This window comes from Trichosurus vulpecula, chromosome 3, assembly GCF_011100635.1.
Source record: "Trichosurus vulpecula isolate mTriVul1 chromosome 3, mTriVul1.pri, whole genome shotgun sequence".
NCBI lineage: Eukaryota > Metazoa > Chordata > Mammalia > Diprotodontia > Phalangeridae > Trichosurus > Trichosurus vulpecula.
Window position 1 is genome coordinate 316,843,545 of NC_050575.1, and position 17,150 is coordinate 316,860,694.

The 17,150-nt window shown below is 39.3% G+C and overlaps 1 protein-coding gene across 3 annotated transcripts in view; it reads right to left on the minus strand.

The window, feature by feature from the left end:
- Positions 1-2,868: 2,868 nt before the first annotated feature.
- The window catches only part of NFU1 (NFU1 iron-sulfur cluster scaffold), a 49,297-nt gene continuing 35,015 nt past the window's right edge, over positions 2,869-17,150 (minus strand). For all 3 annotated transcript variants that reach the window (XM_036748206.1, XM_036748204.1, XM_036748205.1), the window contains 4 exons: positions 16,040-16,154; positions 13,177-13,237; positions 6,217-6,391; positions 2,869-3,034 (listed from right to left, as the gene is read on the minus strand). In XM_036748206.1, the coding sequence (XP_036604101.1) occupies positions 2,990-3,034; positions 6,217-6,391; positions 13,177-13,237; positions 16,040-16,154 (396 nt within the window). In that variant the 3' untranslated portion in view covers positions 2,869-2,989. The remainder of the gene's footprint in view (positions 3,035-6,216; positions 6,392-13,176; positions 13,238-16,039; positions 16,155-17,150) is intronic.

Here is a 17,150-nt window from a genome sequence, read left to right on the forward strand (position 1 = left end):
ACGATCTTGTCATGTATTGGCTGTGGGAGGAGCGGAGGGGAGAGGAGAGGGGGCTGAGTCTCAAGGATGTACTATAATAGGTCCCTGCCCAATCACCACTCAATGGTTATTTTTCCGGCCCTCCTGGCTCAGAGTGAATGTAAATAGTAACTATTTCTCTTTTGGCCAGTAATCCTGAAGGTCTTCTCCTTCCAGTTTCTTTTTGTTTGTTTGATTAAAGAGGCCATCCCTTGACTCACTTCTTAAAGAGGCCTATTCACTGAGAACTTCAAAAGACCTTAGCTTAAAAGGGCCAAAGGTCATCGGCATTCTGGGCCATCTCCAGCCATCCAGACTGATATCAGGCCACTGGACCCAGATGGCTCTGGAGGAGAAAGTGAGGCTGGTGACTTTGCACAGCCCTCCCTCCCTCAAATCAAAGTCAATTGCAAGTTGTGTCATCATCTCCCTGATGTCATGGTCCTCTTCAAGAACAAAGGACAAGCCACACCCAACATCCTAATGGCTTGAACTCTCAGTGCCTCGGGAAATTTTCTAAGTTGCCAAGGAGTTACTGGTCTATATTGGTAGATGGGAGTTTCCTTCCTGGCAGTTTCTTACATCAGTGAAATCATGGGTCTTTCTAGACAGTTACTTACCTAAAATGATGGGGGAATTAATGGTAAAGTTAATGTAGTATGGATCCCTCAAACTACTTTCCTTTCCTTCAGCAGTTCCTTGATATTTATAGGGAGAAACTTGATTAAGCAAGGCTTCTTTGTGTGTTGTTTTGAAAGATTTGCAGGAGATAGTTTTTAAGTAACTTGTTTACATTTTTTACTTCCTTCAAAGATTCAGGTTTGGACTTGGGCACAAATTGGTTTATATTAGGGGAAAAGTTAGCTGCTTTCATGATAAAATCCCAGATTCTCAGAGTTGGAGGGGCCCTTAGAGTCTTGAAAACAAGTTCCCTCTATATCATCCTTCACAAACCAATCTATCTGTTCCTTAAGATCACCTGCGGAAAGCTCCTTCCCTCCCTTCCAAAGCTTTTTAAAAAGGAACCAAAATCTGCTGCTCTGAAACTTTCAGTATTTGCTTTTAGTTTTACCAAGTCCAAGCAAAACAAATCTAATCCCTTTTCTACACAAGGAAGGCAGCTAACATTTTCCTTTCCAAGTCTCCTCAGGACTAAACATTCTTTCCACTGGTTCATGTGTGGCAAAGTTGCTAGTCTTCTCACTGAGTCAACCACCTTTCAGTTTGTCTGGGTCTAACCTGAAGTGTAATAAACACAGTTCTCCAGACCGGGTTGGAGCAGGACGGGACACAGTGGGACTCTTACCTCCCTCCCTCTTTCTGGACATGATGCTTCTAGACACTCTAAGCTTCTTTGGCTGCCTATTCATTTTGAACTTGTGGTCCACTAAAAACTCTAGTCTGGGTGGGGAACATTTGGCTTTCAGGCCGAGGCCCCAGCTTCTCCACCCTTGTCCTAGGTCTTGTTCATGAAAACCATTGTCCAGCCACCCTTTTACCATCCTCTCCTTGTGATGCCGATTCTTTTTTTTTTTAATTAATTTTAGTTCTCAACATTGACTTCCATAAGTTTAAAATTTTCTCCTCCTCCCTCCCCAAGACTGCATGCAATCCGCTATGGGCTCTACACATACATTCCTATTAAACACATTTTCACATTAATCATGTTGCATGGAATTATAATGAATGGGAGAAAGCATGCAAAAGAAAAAACAAAAAAAATAGTCTGCTCCAGTCTGCATTCAGACTCCATAGCTCTTTCTCTGGACGTGGATGGCATCTTCCATCATGAGTCCTTTGGAATTGTTTTCAGTCCTTATGTTGCTGAGAAGGGCTAAGTCTATCTAAATTGGTCATTGCACACTGTGGTTGTTACTGCGTACAATGTTCTCCTCATTTTGCTGTGATGCCGATTCTTTTGTTTTTAATCTTTGAGGAGGAAGTGTGGTACTGTAGATTTGGAATCAGAGGACCTGGGTTCAAACCCTAGCTCTGCTACCTTGGTTAACCTCACCTAGCACATCAGCTTCCTCCAGCATGAGGGAATTGAGGCAGATGATCCTAAGGTTCCTTCCAACTCCAAATCTATGACTCTATGGACCTAAGTGTAGGACTTTACATTTTTCATTATGAAATTCAGCCCAATATTCTGTTATAGCTTGACTCATCCAAATTGTATGTGAGCTAGCATTTCCTGGCTTTGTGTCATCCGCAGATGTGATAAACATAAAATATTATCCAAATCACTGATAAAAAAGTTGAACACAAGAGAGCAGAGGCTAGATCCTTGGAGTACTCTACTAGACCCCTCCCTCCAAGTTCAAAGGTCACTTCAAGTGGTCTAGGTGAGAATGGGAGTGTCCTATGCCATAAACTCTCAACAAAAGGTAGGCTGGAGGAAGACAGGTAACCAGGGTGGCAGCTAGAAATAGGGGGTGTGAATTTAGACAAACTCTTCCCTCTCTGGCCTGAGGAAAGCAGTGGACAGCTTTAATTTAACCTTCTATTTTCATTTTCAAGAACCATAATCTGATTACAGATACTTCTTTTAGAACTGTTTCAAAATAGAAAAAACAAACAAACCCAGGAATATCTGTAAAGAGAGATTTGGGGGGGGGGGCAAAGGGCTTGTTCTTATTTTATTCACAAGATGTGAAAATAATTTTTTCTTAGTTCTTTTTTTCGCATTTAGAAATAAACAAAATAGATAAGGAAAAATAATTTTAAGCCTCTCCATACTTTATACAAAAGATGAATTGTATTGAAATAAAAAACAAAAAAAAATAAATTATTTGGAAATAAGTCCACATTTATAGGATATCAATCACATTGAAATAAATTAGCAAATAATACAAAGAAAAATAATCGCCACATTTAATTATAGTTCTTTGAAGAAAATGACATCTTTTATTAATCCTCAACAAATTTCTTCAGAAGTCCATGCTATTCATCTCAAGGAAATTACAGGTTTTCAGGGTGAGTTTGCATCTTTTTCTTCTAGTTCATCATCTACAACCTAAAGACAAAAAAAAATGAATTAAAGATTTCAGATAAGTTTCAAATTGCTATTATGCTTTTTTGAATATTATATATCCATTCAGGAGAAACTACTTTCCTGGATATGGCCTTCCAAATAACCTTTTCTGAGAGAATATAATCTCTAATAATGCATAAATATATATACATATATATATGGATACATATACATATATATTTTATATATTTGACTGTAGGTTCAAAATTTACATGTTATGTTGTTCTCAATGAGAAGTCATCAAATCAAATATTTAAATAGCAAACCAGAAGTTCAGTCAACCTCCCTGGTTCAGAAAAGGTCTCTCTGGTATCAGTCATATGGGCATAAGATGACATGATTCCACTGGCCAGAAAAACGGTATAATTCCTTTTTAAAATTTAAAAAAAAATTTTTTTGGAGGAGAGAAGGCAGGGCAATTGGGGGGTTAAGTAACTTGCCCAATGTTACACAGCCAGTAAGTGTGTCAAGTGTCTGAGGCGGCATTTAGAACTCAGGTCCTCCTGACTCCAGGGCTGGTGCTCTACTCACTGCACCACCTAGCTGCCCCTACAGGCTTTTATTCCTAATGATCCCAGGCAGGCCCCTTCACTTCTTAGTGTCTCAGCTATCTCATCAGTAAAGCAGGGATAAACCTGAAAGTGCCCCTGCGCTACTGGTGGTGGTGGTAGCATTCACCATTTATTTTAAAGCATGTTTTAAAATTCATTTTACATACATGATTGTAAGCCAAAACACTATTGAAATAGCATTGCTGCAGTAACTGTATTGGATATTTTTCTTTATCATAAGAGGAGGTTAATCTCGGGGATGGAGGAGGTTGTAAATATGATATGAAGACAGAAAGTATCACTAAGATGTATTTACTGTAAAAACTCGAATCTCATTGCTCCCTCCTGAAGATGGGATCGTGAAAGGGACTAGACCAGATCTGTAATTTCGCTGGTCCAAGCAATTCCCAGAGGAGGAAACTCCTTCTAACAAGCTCAGGGTGAGACCGTATTCCAGGACACAGAGGTGAAGTGACTTCCCTGAGGGTCACAAAGCTAGTATATGTCAGGAGCTGACCTTGAACCAAGATCTTCCCAGATGTTAGGTCAGCTCCCTATGCACTTTGCTACCTCTCTGCCCTATTATGAATTAAAAAAGCCAAAAACAACAAATCCTGAATTTCCAAACCATTTATAACAATCTAAGTACCGGAAATAAACATAATTGTTGTCTTTTCTTCCAAAGAAAAAAATTTCATTTTAAACCTAAGGAAATGACAAAAACTATTTCCAAGAAAGTGAAGGAAAATAATTAGGAATTCTGACATGGGGTAGGGGGAGGAGAAAGGCAGGAGGAACCTAGAGACAGTTACAAAATACTTTGTTACCAACATCCCTGAGACCTGCATGTTACCGACTCCTAACTCACAGCTAACTGTGCCCCAAAGAGGTGACTTGGCTGAAGCTAGCAAGTGGCAGAGCTAAGACCTAAGCCCAGGTCTTCCTCTTCCAAATCCAGGGCTCCTTCCATTACACTATACTCCCTTCCCCAAGAGGAAAAGTTTGGTCCACGTAGCACTAGTTGATGAATAATTCAGTAAATTATTTTCTTTGGAAAGGAGAAGAGGTCATATAAACAAAGGACTTCCTTTTTTTCACTAAGTCTATAGCAACTAAAGTGCCAACCTGAATACCATATTACAACCCCACCCAGGTCAGTAAACACAAACATTTCCTTGTCATTCATCAAGTGGCTCTTAATAATCTACATAAAATGATGATGACCAGAAGACAGCAGAGTAAAAAATAAAAAAATTCTGGCATTACATTACACAAGAAAGATGTGTTTTTTTATTGTTTTTAAACTAATTTGGGGCACTTAGATTACTGAATCTAAGCAATGTCCATTTCCAATGACATTTATAACTGGAAAAATCAATTTACTGTAACTGATCAACCTGTTACTCTCTTGTTTCCCCTCAAACCTCCCTTTTGGGTGTGCTCAAGAATTCTGGACTGTGTACATTGATTCAGGTTGGGATTCCTCAGGCTACCCTTGAACTTCAGGAGACCAACTATTCTAGAAAAACAATTTATCAAAGACCCCAAGCTAAATGGCTGGGTATTTTATTCCTAATAACTGTCAAAGAGGTAACTTAGTTTTCCTCTCTAATCTAGTCTAGTATGTTGTGACCAACAGGATTTATGGATGACCTTCCTTCTTTCAGCTTTAAAAAGAACAGGCTGTATTTTAAACAATGTGCTATAAAATGCTTAACTAAAAATAAACAGACCACAGAATTAAAAGCTGGGAAGATTAAAGATATTCAAATGAACCATCATCAAGTGATTTTTTTTCTAAAATGCACACTACAATAGAGGCTTGCTACTAATATAAAATTTAGCTCATTAGCCTTTTTCTTTTCAAAGACACCACTTCTCACTCCTTACATAACCACTGGCCAAGGTGAAGTTATCCCTACCTTTCCCCTGGACTACTGTAACAACCTGCTAATTGGTTTCCCTACTTAAGTCTCTGCTCATTCCAATGTAGCCTCCACAGTTCCCACAGAGATTTTCCTTAAGCAGAGTCTGTTCCTATCACCTTGAGGAAGAAATATAAACTCCTCTGTTTGTTATTTAAAGCCCCTACAGAACTTTGCCTCAACCTGCCTACCTTTCCAGCCTCATTTTACCCCTTTCCTACAATTTAAGGATCAGCCACAATGGCCTTTAAGTTGTACTTCATAAATGAGGTTTAACCTCCCATCTCAGTGTCTTCATTCAATGTCCTCCACGCCTGGAATGCCCTCCCTCCTTCCCTCTGCCTTTTAAAGTACCTTATTTCCTGTAAGACTCAGCTGAAGTATTGCCTTCTATGTAAATCTTTCTTGATCCCCCAGCTGCTACAGCTGCCTCTAAATTTACTTGCATTTATTTTGCATATATTATACAAATATATACACATGCACACACACATAAACATACATAGGTGTTTATATATACATACTATACATGTGTGTTCATGCTGTCTCCCCAGATAACACATAAACCCTCTGAGGGTAGGGACTTTCATTTGTCTTCATGTCCCCTGTGCCTATGTACACTGCCTGGTATGAGGCAAGTTCTCAATGCTGATGAACACATCCAAGTGGCAAGAGAGACCTGGCCTACCTGCTCCACACCTTCTACTTCTGGAATATAGAACTGTAGCATGTTTTGGATTCCATTTTTCAGAGTGATGATGGAGCTGGGACAGCTGGTACAGGAACCCTGCAGTTTCAGCTGTACAATGCCATCTTCAAAGCCTTTGTAGATCACGTCACCCCCATCCTCCTGCACAGTTGGCCTTTGGTCAGAGAATATTGAAAAGAAACAGAGTTAGAGAGAAAGTGAAAAGATTCAGTAAGATTTAGGTATGTACTAGCTTTGTATCGGTAAAACGAAGAAAGCTAAAGCAACTCCTCAGATGGAGAGAAACAAGTGATCAATTTTTATTGCAAGTAAATGACAACATTAGTTTTTTGCCAGAAGTTACTTTATACTTCTAATTTTTACTTAACCAAATTTTCCTTTTTAGCTTAAAAATGGTTCTAAAATACTTTGGAACTCACCACCTCAAGAAATTGTACCAATCCAACCTTCAGAACCTTGGAGTTCACCTCTCAGGACCATGGCTTCCTATTATATTATCTCCCTCCATCTCTCATTCATACTCAGCCTAATCTTCATTTTTACTGTGGCTTCTAGTCCTATAACCCCTATTTCCTTATTCTCCCACACTTTCCTCCCCAATCTAGTTTTACTTGTTTCCATACTTAGTTGTATGGAACAGAGATTAGATTTATTTTAACTTGCCACCGGGAGGCAAAAATAGGCGAGGGGGTAGAAGTTACAGAGAAGTAGATTTTAGTTCTAAATTTTCTATCTCCTCTTGTATCTGAAGACAGTGCTCTGGATATAATTAGAGTTGTCCAAAGTGGAATGGGCTATGAGTTCTCCATTCTTAATTGTCTTTAAAAAGTGGCTAGATGACCATTTGCTGGGGGATACTTTATCAGGAATTCCTCTTTCAAGAACAGGTTAAACTAGATGACCTCTAATGTTCTTTACAGACCCTGTGGTCTGTCATATTAATGATTTTTTAAAATATATTAATTTATTTTTAGTTTTCAACATTCACTTCCATAAATTTTAAATTTTCTCCACCTCCTTCCCCTCCTCCCTCCCCAAGAGAGCAAGCTCTACATATACATTCTTATTAAACATGGTTTCACATTAGTCATGTTGTATAGAAAAATTAGAACCAATGGGAGGAACCATGAGAAAGAAGAAACAAAACAAAACAAAGAAGACAGCAAATAATATGCTTCTATCCGCAGTCAGCCGCCACAGCTTTTCCTCTGGGTGTGGACAGCATTTTCTATCACAAATCTTTTGGCATTGTTTTAGGTCCTTGCATTGCTGAGAAGGGCTAAGTCTATCAGTCAGTAATTACACACCGTGGCTGTTACTATGTACACTGTTCTCCTGGTTCTGCTCACTTCACTTAGCATCAGTTCAAAGAAGTCTTTCCAGGTTTTTCTGAAGTCTGCCTGTTCATCATTTCTTATAACATCATAGTATTCCATTTCGTTCATATACCACTTGTTCAGCCATTCCCCAATTTATATATATATATGCTAATCCTCAGCCCTGGCTAACCCACCACCATTCTATTTCTTTATTCCTGATTTGAGCAGCTGAGAAAGTAAAAATATTGAGCTAATTTTACTCCTTATAAAAATTTGATGTGTAACTTCAGCGGGGCCCTCATCGTTGCTGGTCATTCTACTTTATGTTTACTGGCCCCCTGTCTCATTATCTACAGTAACTATTCTGAACCTTTTCCTCTCTCGAGACCATAACCATGCCACCACAATCCTACCTCTCATACTTACAGATTAATAATATACTAATGATAGCTGATAACTGCATAGAGCTTTAGGATCATAGATTTAAAGGGACCTTAGAGGTCATTTCTAGTCCAACCTTTTCTTTATACAGATTAAGAAACTGAAACCCATAAAGAGTGAATGACTTGCTAGGGGTAATGCAGCTAATTAGTGCCTCAAGTTGGATTTGAACCTGGGACTTCCTGACTCTACATCTAGGACTCTATCAGGCTGCCTCACAATTCATCGTCAATGAGAAGTTTGAGGCCATTTGCCTATAAGCCCTAATTCCTCTCTTTTACCCCTAAGCATCATCACTCATTTTCTCCTTTCTCAGAGGAAGAGGTCTCTTTAGTCACACTTTGCTAAGGCTATTTCTTATCCTTGTGTTTCTGATCCCACTCCCAAAAGCTTCATCTAGTAAGACTTGTTCTATCAATCATTTCCTTTCTTATACATCTTCAGCTTGATGCTTTGTGCTGGCTTCTTCCCTATCTACAAACAAGGTTACATATACTCGATTAAAAAAAAAACCCACCTTAACTTGCCTTTTCTATGCCATCCCCTATTCTCTTCTCCTCACAGTCAAATTTCTTGGGGAAAAAAAAAAGATTGTACATACTACCCATTCACTGCCCAGCTCCTAACCATTCTCACAACTCTGTAGAACCTGAAATTCTTCAAAGTGTACCAAAGGTCTCTCCTAAATCACTAAATCCAATGGACCTCATTCATCCTCACTGACTTCTCTGCAGCAAACTGACATTTGAATTACCCATCTCTTCTGGGCTTTCTTTCCTCCCTTGGCCTCAGAGACGGCACATTTTTCTGTTCTACGCCAACCTTATTAAGTATTCCTCTATCTCCTTCACAGGTTTCTTATGCTCCTACCAAACCTGTTAAATACAGTGGTTGGATATTCCACAAGATGGCATCACTGTCCATAATCTTTTCTCTCTCTGTGCTATTGTCTTTGGCAATTTCATTTATTCCCATAACATCAACTATTCTCTCTAAACGGATGACTCGCAAACATGTATCTCTGTCCTCCAGCTTTCTTCTTAGCTCTGGATCTGCATTTTCAAATGCCTTCAAACCACCTCCACATGCACTTCTAATCAGCACCTTAAACTCAACAAGTTGCAAACCATGCTCTTTATCTTTCCTCAAAAACCTGATTTTTTGGACTCCCTATATAGATCTATGGTACCCCTTCCTCATTCCCCTCTATTTTAAGAGAAATGAGTGGAATACAGCACCCTTGCTGGGATGACTGGGAATTTGCTTATAGAGACCTAACAATTTAACAATTATTTAAGTCTCTATTGGGTGCTAAGTAGGTGATTAAAAAAAAAAGATAAAAACAGCTCCTGCCTTTAAGGAGATTATCATCTAGCCAGGGTAATAAACCGCATAAACAATGGCCATAGGACAAAATAAATTAATAATTACCCTAACAGAGGTACAAAAAAATGCTATGAGAATTTTTGTTGGAGAGATGACTTCCATGTTGAGGGATTCACAGTGAAGGCTTAATGGAGAAGGATGACATTTGAGCATGTTTTTGAAAACTAGAAGAATTTTAATAGGGATAGGCTATATAGAATTTTGTCTCCCTGGGACAGGGACTAAGAATGAAAGAGGGAATATGCAAGGATAGGCTTAGAAAACAGCAAATATGTTTAGATTGGAGAAGCACAACTGTGTGAAGGGGAGTGGTGGGAGATAAAGTTGGGAAGGGAGGTGGAAGGGTAATTGTAGAAGGTCTTGAATGCAAGGCTTTAAAGAATTTAATCTGTAGGCAATGAAGAACCATGTTAAGTTTTGGAAAAAGAGAATGACATGATTGAAGTTGGGCATCAGAACAGATTAGAGGGGGAAAGACTAGGTAGGGAGACAGCATGTTGCTGTGGAAAAGGCAGAATCAAAATTCAGAATCAGAATGCTTAGAGAGTTGAACTATGATTATCATTTAGTGTTGTGCCCTTGGGTAGAGCACTTAACTCTGCACAGTAAATTCTTGTTTGTAAAACACAGATGTGTGGAAGCTGGGTGGTACAGTGCAAACAGCATCCAGGCCTGGAGTCAAGAAAACTCATCTTCCTGAGTTCTAATCTGACGTCGGACACTTATGAGCTGTGTGACTCTGGGCAAGTCACTCAACCCTGTTTGTCTCAGCTTCTCAGCTGTATCATGAGCTGGAGAAGAAAATGGCAAACCACTCCAGTATGTTCGACAAGAAAACTCCAAATGGTGTCACAACAAGGTGGACAGAACTGAACAACAAACAAATGATAGGTAGTCTGCTATTCAAGGACAAGCCTAGCTAAGTATCATTACTAGAGTGAACACAAGATGATGAATTTTTGGTCTATAGTAATTCATGCAACTAAGAAAAATACAGCCCAAAATCTGGGCATCCCCACTTTCCACTTCAGCAGTGATGGCTGCAGGGTCAGGAAAGAGGGCTGTGGGTAATAAGCATAATAGTTCTTAGATTGTCTCTGCACATTAATTGCTTCTTCTATAGCATCCCAATGTGATATCTTTCTCCAGTGAACAATGAGTTGATAAAGAAGGATGGCTCACAGGTTCTCTGACCAGAGGCAAATGAAGGCATTAGTTTTGTCATGAGTCCAAAAGCAACAAGAAACATCATTTTACGGGACACTTGGTCAACCCTCTACTGTAATAGTTTCCTTAGTTTCCTCATGAGGAACATGGCAAAAAACAAAAACATAAATCACCATAAAGATAACTGTACTTTATACACCAATATCTGATGAAAAGCTAGAGAAATTCTACAAAGAATTTAACATACTTCAAAACAAATAAATATGGACACCGACCTGCTCCTGACTCCAAGTATATTGTTCTTTTTCCAACACAACTTTCATTTATATAAAGCCAAGCAAAGAATGCACAAATACTTTCAGATTCACTTCCCTCAAAAAACTCAAACCAAAAAAAAATCTCTTAAACATGCAATCACATAGTTCAAAACTTCTTTTCCTTTCAGTGTTTTTATACATTTTCTGTATATATTAAGAAGCTTTATACAAATCGGAGCTTGAAGAGTGCTTTGAGACTACTGACAAATAATGCAGGAAGTAAAATGGAGCCATTGTTACCAATTCCCAGGGGCCAGGAATGAAAACTTATTTCTGGAATACTCTCTTCCCCCCAACTCTATCTTTCCAAATCCTATCCAACTTTCAAGGCTAAATTCAAACACCACTTTTTCCTTAAAGCTTTCACTGACTCCTTCTAATTGGAAACGATCTTCCCTTTCTTCAGTCACCCACACTGAAAAAGAGTGTTATATTTGACTATTTACTTTCTGGCACCTCCCACATCCAATCAGTTATCAAGACAGGTTGATTCTGCCTTTGCAACATTGCTCATATCCACCCCTTTTCCATTTCTACTGTCATCACTCTAGTTCAGGCCCTCCTAACCACTGACCTAAATAACTGAGATGGTATCCCAATAGGCCTTCTTTGCAACTCTACTCTCTCTCCTCTTCTGATCCAGCCTTCCCAAAGCGAGACATATTCTCATTAAAAAAAAAAAACCAACAAAAAAACTCGATCAAGTCACTCTTCTGCCCCAAACTCTTTAGTCCTGTACTGACTGCCAAAAAAATCCAAGGTCCTTGGCTAATATGGAAAACACCACAATATAGCATTAGCTATCTTGGAATAATGAAAGAATGTTAGGCTAAATTGGGGAAAATGTGCAAATAATTGGTCCCTGCCCTCATGGAATTTTTAATCTAGCCCACTTGCCTCATGGATACTGCATATTGGTGGGAATGTGGGCCCTGGGTACATAGGCCAATCACTTAAACTTTCTGAGTCTTAGCTTCCTCACTTGTAAAATGGGGATGATGCCTACACCAAACTACTTCCCAGGGTATTATCATTACCATTCCAGAGTCATCTCATACCATTTAATATATACTGTACTACATTCACCATTCATGCCCTTCGAATTCTTGCCTCCATGCCTTTGCTTACATGGTTCCCTATGCCCAGAAGGAAGTCCTAGCTTTCCTTTTGTGATATTCCTCTTTGGGCTCATTCCCTCCAACTTGTTCTTTTACTCACAGAATAAGGTCCTTGAGAGGGGCAACTGCTTTCTTACTTCTAGAAGTGACCCTTGTAGGTAACTACACACCTAGCACCACAGCTGCTGAACTCCTTCTGATACACTTCCATTAACAGTCTTCTAGCAGACCCAATCAGCTCTTAAATATAAAAGTATTTGTTTAAATGCCATGGAACAATAATAACAAAATATTATTCCCATATACCCAGGGCTCACATGCCCACCAATATACACAGTATCCATGAGGAGAGTGGGCTAGACTGAAAATTCCATGAGGGCAGAGACCAATTATTTGCAGATTTCTCCCAATGTACAGGACAGCACTTTACCTAGAAAAGATACTTGAATGGTTGCCGAAGTTTTGATGCAAATGTAGAATTCAGGCCTACTTAAAGCATCTGTAGGTAAAAGAATTCCCTCAACAGACTCAGATCACATTCACACTTATGACTTTATGCAACATCATTAAGAGTTATTCTGGTCAAAGAAACTCAAAGCCTTGCTGCCTCACCCACCTTCCCTTTCCCCAGACTGTTTGCAGGTACCTAAGCTGGTGTCCAGTGTGTCACTGGGAAGCCTTTCAAGTTGAATCTCCCAGAGCTTATACTCCAATAGCCTTCAAGAACTCCAGGCTACCTCTAAAACCTGAAGGGTGACCAAATACGGACTGCAAGAGAGGCACTTATGGCTATGTTTCTTTAGATATCTATGTATGTATATATATAATACATATCTATCTATCTGTCTTTAGATATGATCCCCACTTCCTGTCTCTTTGCTAAGTCTCTGTAAATCTCTAAGAGTTTTTCCCAGCTTAACTCTAAAGGTTCTTCTTTCAAAACGGTATTGGACAAAGGGCATATATAACCATGGCATTAAATTTTTAAGTCCCTATATAACAAAGTTTGACATATAGTCCTCAAAATTACATATCTGACTTTTATCCTATGAATGAGTTTTGAGTATGTATGAAGAAGTAGAATTTAAGCTCTTACACATTTATGAATTAAATATTTTATACAAATTAATTTGCACATTTGCTCATAGCCACAAATCTTTCAAACTATTAAAATCATTTCCATAGTGATACCTTATCCTCGTATCCAACAATTCTTTAATCATTGCTACAACTTCATCATCCTCTTCAGTTGCTAGAAATAAGCACAAGTAAAAGTATTAATAGCAGTAATATGATAGAATATGTTTTAAAATTTAGGAGAAAAAAGGTAAGATTTGCATTTTATAGCAAAGTCACATTGAGGGGCAAGTCAGATAACTTAGCACAGTGGTATCTTAATATTATTTGTTACATAGCGTGGTGAATGGCCAGTGTGATACAGTGGTACTGTTTATGCCCTAGGACAGGCCTGCATTTTGAAATCTTAGCCAGAAAGAATGTAAAAGTTCATGAGCCAGAAGGATGGGAAAAAATAAGATGTTCTTTAGTCTTTGGTAGACAATTTTAAATAAAAATTCATACCTGATAACCCATTAAAGTTGGGCAAATATGTACAAAATTTCCCAGAATCAATGTTTGCAAAACTAATAAGGTTTTTAAAACTGTTAAAGTAGTTAATATTGGCTGTTTCCATCAGGAACACTTTGGTTCATTTTTTCTGCTTTGGTGTCACTATGCTGTGTGTGCTGAGGAGGAAGAATGGAAGAAGTGACTGAGCCCTGGGGGTTGAGACACTGTTAGAGATCTATGGGGCACTGCCTGTGGAAGAAAAAAAAATCACACATAATATTGCATCAACTCAAGCCTCTGGGTCCCCAACGCAAAGGAAGCCAGAGGATAGCAGAAGGAGAGGATAAAGCCCCAGCTTCCAACCTTGTGGGTGAGGCCAGGAAGGGCAAGTTGGAAGAAGGGAAAGGGAATATCTGATCTGGCCCCTGCTGGAAACTGTATGCCAGACTCTCTTTTAAGGTGACAAAACCAACAAATATATGAATATATAAAATCTATGAGCTTTTGAGTTTCCTGATAGCTTTCCACACCAATTCCCCTGTGGTGGAATTCCTCCTAACACCCTATGCCTCCCAGCTCTGATCCAAATATATTCATGGAGTGTGAAGGAGCTTCCAAACACCTCTGTGTGCCATCACTACTGTCTCCCCAGCCCCCAATCACCCAGTCATCTTGCCTTGTGTTCAACAGGAGTGGGAGCTGGTACCTGGTCTTGGAGGAAGTTAGATCTGACTAGGCTTGTAGGCATGGCTCTGGGCACTGTTATTGACCCATTAGTGTGCTTTTGTGTTTATTTTTGAGGTGACGGTAACTGGTAAACAAATTCAAATAAAAGATTTTAAGGGGAAAAAAAAGGCTATGTGCTGATCCACATAAGTATCTGTTTGAGGCTTTATATTGTTAGAAGTTGAGGACTAACTGCTTTATTAACTATATGAAGGTGTGTGTGTGTGTATGTGTGTGGGCTGGGGGAGTGGAAGGATCAGATCTGTGACATCAAAGGTATAGGTGACTCCTAGTGAGGAAACTGATTTGATCAATTCAGATCTCCATCTGCTCTCAGAAGGAAAGTTGCATCGAGCTCTGTGGAACACTGAGAAGTCAAGTGACTTGCCTAGTGACAGAGACAGTATGTGTCAGAGGCAGGACTTGAAGCCAGGTCTTCCTGACTCCAAGGCTGAAAATTATGGAGAAAGAGTGGGAATGGGAGAAAGGCTCATCCCAGCCCCCACTTCAGCTTCCCAGAACCCATAGCTCTAAGCCAGGGGCTGCTTCAGCATCACTCCCTTCCCAAGGGATTTCCTGATTCCCTCAATGCTTAAGGCCCTTCAGCACTAACATCTTCACTATTCTGAATTTAACATTCAACAAACATTTATTAGGCACCTCCAGTGGGCACAGCACATATTTTCAACTTCTGTGAACTCTAAGAAATGACCCTTTAGTTCCATCCACTGAATTTAAAATACATTTCTTATACCTTTTGGCTTTAATTTCAGCAATTCATCTGATCCCTTGAAGACTTTAATCTCATGACAAAGAAGTTACCTTATTTTGCCACTAGATGACGCTAATGCACAAATTTAGGAAAACTTTTAAGTTAGAACACTACCAACTTGTTCAGTCATTTCAGTCCTGTTCAATTCTTCATGACTCCATTTAGGGTTTTCTTGGCAAAAATACTGCAGTGATTTGCTATTTCCTTCTCCAGCTCATTTTATAGATAAGGAAAGTGAGGCAAACAGGGTTGAGTGACTTGCCCAGGTGCAGCGTCTGAGGCCGAATTTGAACTCAGGTCTTCCTGACTCTATCAGTACTCTAACCACTGTGCCACCCACCTGCCTTTACCAACTTACATGTTTGAGCAAATATGTGTGTCAACATCACAGCCCCCAAAAAACTCAAGGATGAAAGAGGTGAGCCTTAAATTTAAACTAGTAGGTTTGTTTAGGAAATGCAGCTTCTCCCCAAAACACATATCCCAGTTGATAAAGCATCTCTGGGGGATGCATTTAAAAAAAAAAAAGGCTTCTCAGGTGAATGAATTTCAAAAGGTCTCTATTTCTGTATTCAGAATTATTTGCTGGAGTTTCTCTTCATGGAGAGCATCAAATCTTTACTGGAAATTTCTTAGAATGCTCAGAATTTTTTTCATTATACATTAATTTACACAGGTAAGCTCTAATTGATAGCTATAAAACTTGTAAGTTTGATGGTCATCATTCATAGTACACAAGATTCTTCCCTTTACAAGACTCCTTTAAATAGTGAACTCTCCTATTCCTTTTAAGGTATATACATTCTCCAGATTGCTGGAGGGCATTAGATGTACATGGAGTCATTCACAGAGACAAAAATATTACTTAAGTCTCCAATAATTTCTCATTCGTTTATTTCCCTGACCTCAGAAGGAACACACTTTAGAAAGATAGTAAGTGTGGAATACTAGAAAGACAGGAACGACTTTTCCAATGTTCCCATTTACCTGCATCTGCAGAAAGTGCTTCTTCATTAACCAGGGGCAAACCAGACGCAAAGAAATCCATTATTGTTGCATAGATGTCTGGTTTCAATAAGTTCCAATCTAAGTCTTCACTCTCCTATGAATGTACGAAGAAAAATGTTAACCATACTTCTGGCCAATTATATTCACACGTAACTTTTTAAAGAACCTTTACAACAACATGATTTAAAAGAATTTGAATCAGATTTCATTTGACAGCTTTCATTCCTAGAGGCTGATTTTCAGCTCTGGGCTCCAGTCTGCAGTGTTCTCTTCTGGTCGGTAGTACAGACTCGAACCAACACCATCCAGGACAAAATAGTATGAATTCGACTGGAAAAGTAAACCTGAGGAAGACCAGAAACTGCCTCAGTCGCCCAGGAGTCCTCCAGACCAGTAACGACTGAGTGCCTAAGTACTCCAGAGCCTGTGAGACTGTAAAGGCAGCTGCGGAGTTGCTTTTGTTTTAAGGAGAGGAGGGGAGTGATATGCTGAGAAGGGCCTACAAAAGGCATCCGTAACGCCCACCATCCCCAAGCACGAGTCCTTCGGTCCGGAGCCAGAGCTCGCCCACCAAATGATTTTGTATTTACCTTGTACACATCAGGTATTAACTTATTGTGTATGTGCCATTTCCCCTGTGACATGTGAGCTTCTTGAGGGCAGAAACTATCTCTTATTATTAATTTATTTATTTTAAGTTTTCAACATCCACTTCCGTAAGTTTTAAATTTTCTCCACCTCCCTCCCCTCTCCCCAAAGACAGCATGCAGTCTGACACAGGCTCTACATACACATTCTTATTAAACAAATTTTCACATTAGCCATGTTGTATACAAGAGGCAGAAACTATTTCACTTCTGCTTCTGTAACTCCATGGCCTGTCCTAGCACACTGATTGGCACATAATAAGAGGTTAATAAATGCTTTATGATGGTTTGAAGACAAAGTCCTGCCTTCAGAGAGCTCACAATCCACAGACATTCCTCATTATCCAAGTATTCATTATCTGAGTAATGATGTTTGTCTTGGTCCTGACTGTGATTCCACTCATACAGGAAAATCCCTTTATTGAAATCTCTCTCCCAAAGCA